Consider the following 2,784-nt stretch of genomic DNA (forward strand, 5'->3'; position numbering starts at 1 on the left):
GGGACTCGAGGGGACGCGGACAGCAGGGTTCCGGGTAAATAGTCTCTGCTGGGGACGCTGCAAGCGACGGGTCACCTGCGGACATGCAGCTCCTCGCGTGGGTCGCGTTCTCCTGCCTCTGGACGGCAGGTGGGACGCAGGGCTGTCCTGAGAAGTGCAAGTGCGCCAAGAAGAGCCGCGGGGACAAGGTGGAGGTCAACTGCCACAGGCGGAGGCTCGCGACCTTCCCGTCCCATCTGCCGCAAGACGCGTGGATCTTAAAATTTGGTGCGTTTAACCTTCAATAAGTGTTATTACACAGAGCCTTTTGATCCATGATCTAACCTCAGTCCGTGTCCATCTTAAAGGTGAAAACGTCCTGCAAGACCTCCCAGCAAATATTTTGACCCCAGTTCCTAAAATTGAGAGTGTGAACTTGGAGCGAAACTCAATCAAAGCCATTCACCCCCAGGCCTTCTCCGGTGCCAGCACGCTGATGCTCCTCAACTTACATGGGAACCAGATCAGCAAGCTTCCCATGAAGGGCTTCAAAGATCTCCTGAACCTGCGCTTTCTCCTGCTGGGTCAGAACCAGATCTCCAACCTCAAGGCGGACGTGTTCACAGGCATGAGAAACCTGTCAGATCTGGACCTGCCTCTCAACTCCATCACATCATTACCTCCTAACGGCTTCAGGCCTCTTATTGCTCTCAAAGTGCTGGACCTTTCCCTAAACAGGGTTCAGAAAATTGCCTCCAAAGCCTTTGTTGGTCTTCAAGAGCTTCTGTTCCTCAACTTGGACAACAACAGTTTGAAGACCATCCCTGCTGGGGCCTTTAAGCCCTTGATTGGCCTGGAGATGCTGGTGATAGACAACAACCTCTTATCCACGCTGAGCTCCTCCACGCTAGAAGGCCTGTCCAGCCTCCAGGAGCTCTATGTCAGGAACAACCAGCTGGAGAGGCTCCCTGCAGACGTCTTCAGACACACGCCGAAACTCAGCCGAGTGGCACTGAGTGGCAACCGCCTTCAAACGCTTGATGGTAACATGCTGGCTAATCTGCACGGTGAGTGTGTTCATCTACCACAAGCAGTAGGACCACAACTCCACAGCTGACACATCCTGGGAAGTTCACGGCGACCTTCAGAGCAGCAATTAATCTTAAAACTACTGAAAAAGAAAGAAATTATTCGGCCCAAGATGAAAACATCGTTTCCAATGTTTTTGGCAAAATGGTTGCTATTGGTTGTCGGTATTAATGGGTCTCTTATTGAGAAAAGTGGGAGCAGCGTGTGGGGACGGGACCTCAGTGGCACCTCGGCGGTTCGGGACTGTGATTACGGGGGCCGCTTCCTTACCCGCCAGGCCCCCAAACAGACAGTGTTTACAGCAATAACGTACATATTGTACAAAACGTACTAGAAAAATAACAATTTCATAATAATTCATCCTTTTGGGCTAGAAAGGTGTAACACAAAGTAAAAAAGAAAAGACCAGACGGCAAAACGACTAGAAATGCTAGAATAAACGAGGCAAAAATGCCAGTGAACATATTTACAATATATGGGTGATGAAGGGAGGAGCTAAAAGAGGTTAAACGAGCAGCTAAATGCGGCGCCACGGTGGCCCCGGCTCACCAGGTGGCACCAGCTCACCGTTTTGCGGCCCTCTTCACCTGAAGGCATGCACAATTGGTTTGGGTTAATTAAGACTGTTAATTAAGTGGATTTTCCCCCTCTCTCTGGTTGGTCTGTGACCCATTGTGATGCCTGGCTGCCCCTCCATGGTTCAGTTTTTGTAAAATCACGTATTCGCCATGTTGGGGCGCCTCCTACTTACATCATCAGACCAACGTTCACGAAACAACGAGTCCAACAGACGTTCTCCTTGCAGGTCTCAGTGACGTGTACCTGCACGATAACCTCTGGAGGTGCGACTGCAACATCAACTCCCTGCTGCAGTGGATGAGCCAGACGGAGGTCAACCTGTCCCCACTGGACAGGCTGCGGTGTGACGGGCCCGAAGAGCTCCGCGACCGGCCGCTCAGCGCCTTCAAACCCGAGGGGCTTCACTGCAGAGCCTGACACCAAAACACAACCGCTTCGACACGACCATGGCGGCGCCGCGCGCTCGGAAGATAATCGCCGCCATTTAAACCTGCTATTATCCCGCCATTCCCCTCGCACCAACATGCCTTCACTCCCTCCAAACTCACACCGACCGGCTCACGGGCGTGGCCGCGAATACAGGAGCCTGAAAAATTCCAATTTCTCACCCATACCAAGACCAACACATCAACAGCGTACGCGTCATAACGCACTCTAACATGTTATTATCCGTTCTTCTGTTCTCGAGGTCACGGGGACCTTCATTTCTCCTCCTGTCACCCCAAAAACGGAAATAAAAGGAGCAGAGCTCCTATTACGCTCTTTAGTCAGGTTTTACGCTACCTTTTGGTTTCGTGCATTTGATGTTAAAATGCGTTTGAGCGGTTCTCGTGAGATCTGTACACACGGAGGCCGAGATTGGAATTCCTCATTGGACTGTCACCGGCGGCTGAGCTCCCATCGGAATCGTCGCTCAACCTCCACATTCCGGCCGTGGCGGCAGAGCCGGGGGATTCCGAGTGGCGCCAAACCGCAGCCGACGTCACCCGTCAATCACCAGTCTGGCTCTGGCTGCATATTGCACTTCGTCGTGAATCCCAGATGTCCTGATTCCTAATTGTGGTTTTTAATGGTCTCATCAGCAACACAGTCCAACGAACGTGGACGAGTGATAATTACATCTTATTACTTGTTTTA

At 51.8% G+C, this 2,784-nt stretch overlaps 1 protein-coding gene across 1 annotated transcript; it reads left to right on the forward strand.

Moving 5' to 3' along the window:
• On the forward strand, window positions 1-2,339 carry LOC114802915 (leucine-rich repeat-containing protein 15). Its single transcript, XM_029002062.1, has 3 exons — window positions 1-267; window positions 348-1,046; window positions 1,874-2,339. The coding sequence occupies exons 1-3, from the start codon at window positions 84-86 to the stop codon at window positions 2,062-2,064; spliced, it is 1,074 nt and encodes a 357-aa protein (XP_028857895.1). The 5' UTR covers window positions 1-83; the 3' UTR covers window positions 2,065-2,339.
• Window positions 2,340-2,784: the final 445 nt, after the last annotated feature.

This window comes from Denticeps clupeoides, chromosome 14, assembly GCF_900700375.1.
Source record: "Denticeps clupeoides chromosome 14, fDenClu1.1, whole genome shotgun sequence".
Taxonomy (NCBI): Eukaryota; Metazoa; Chordata; class Actinopteri; order Clupeiformes; family Denticipitidae; genus Denticeps; species Denticeps clupeoides.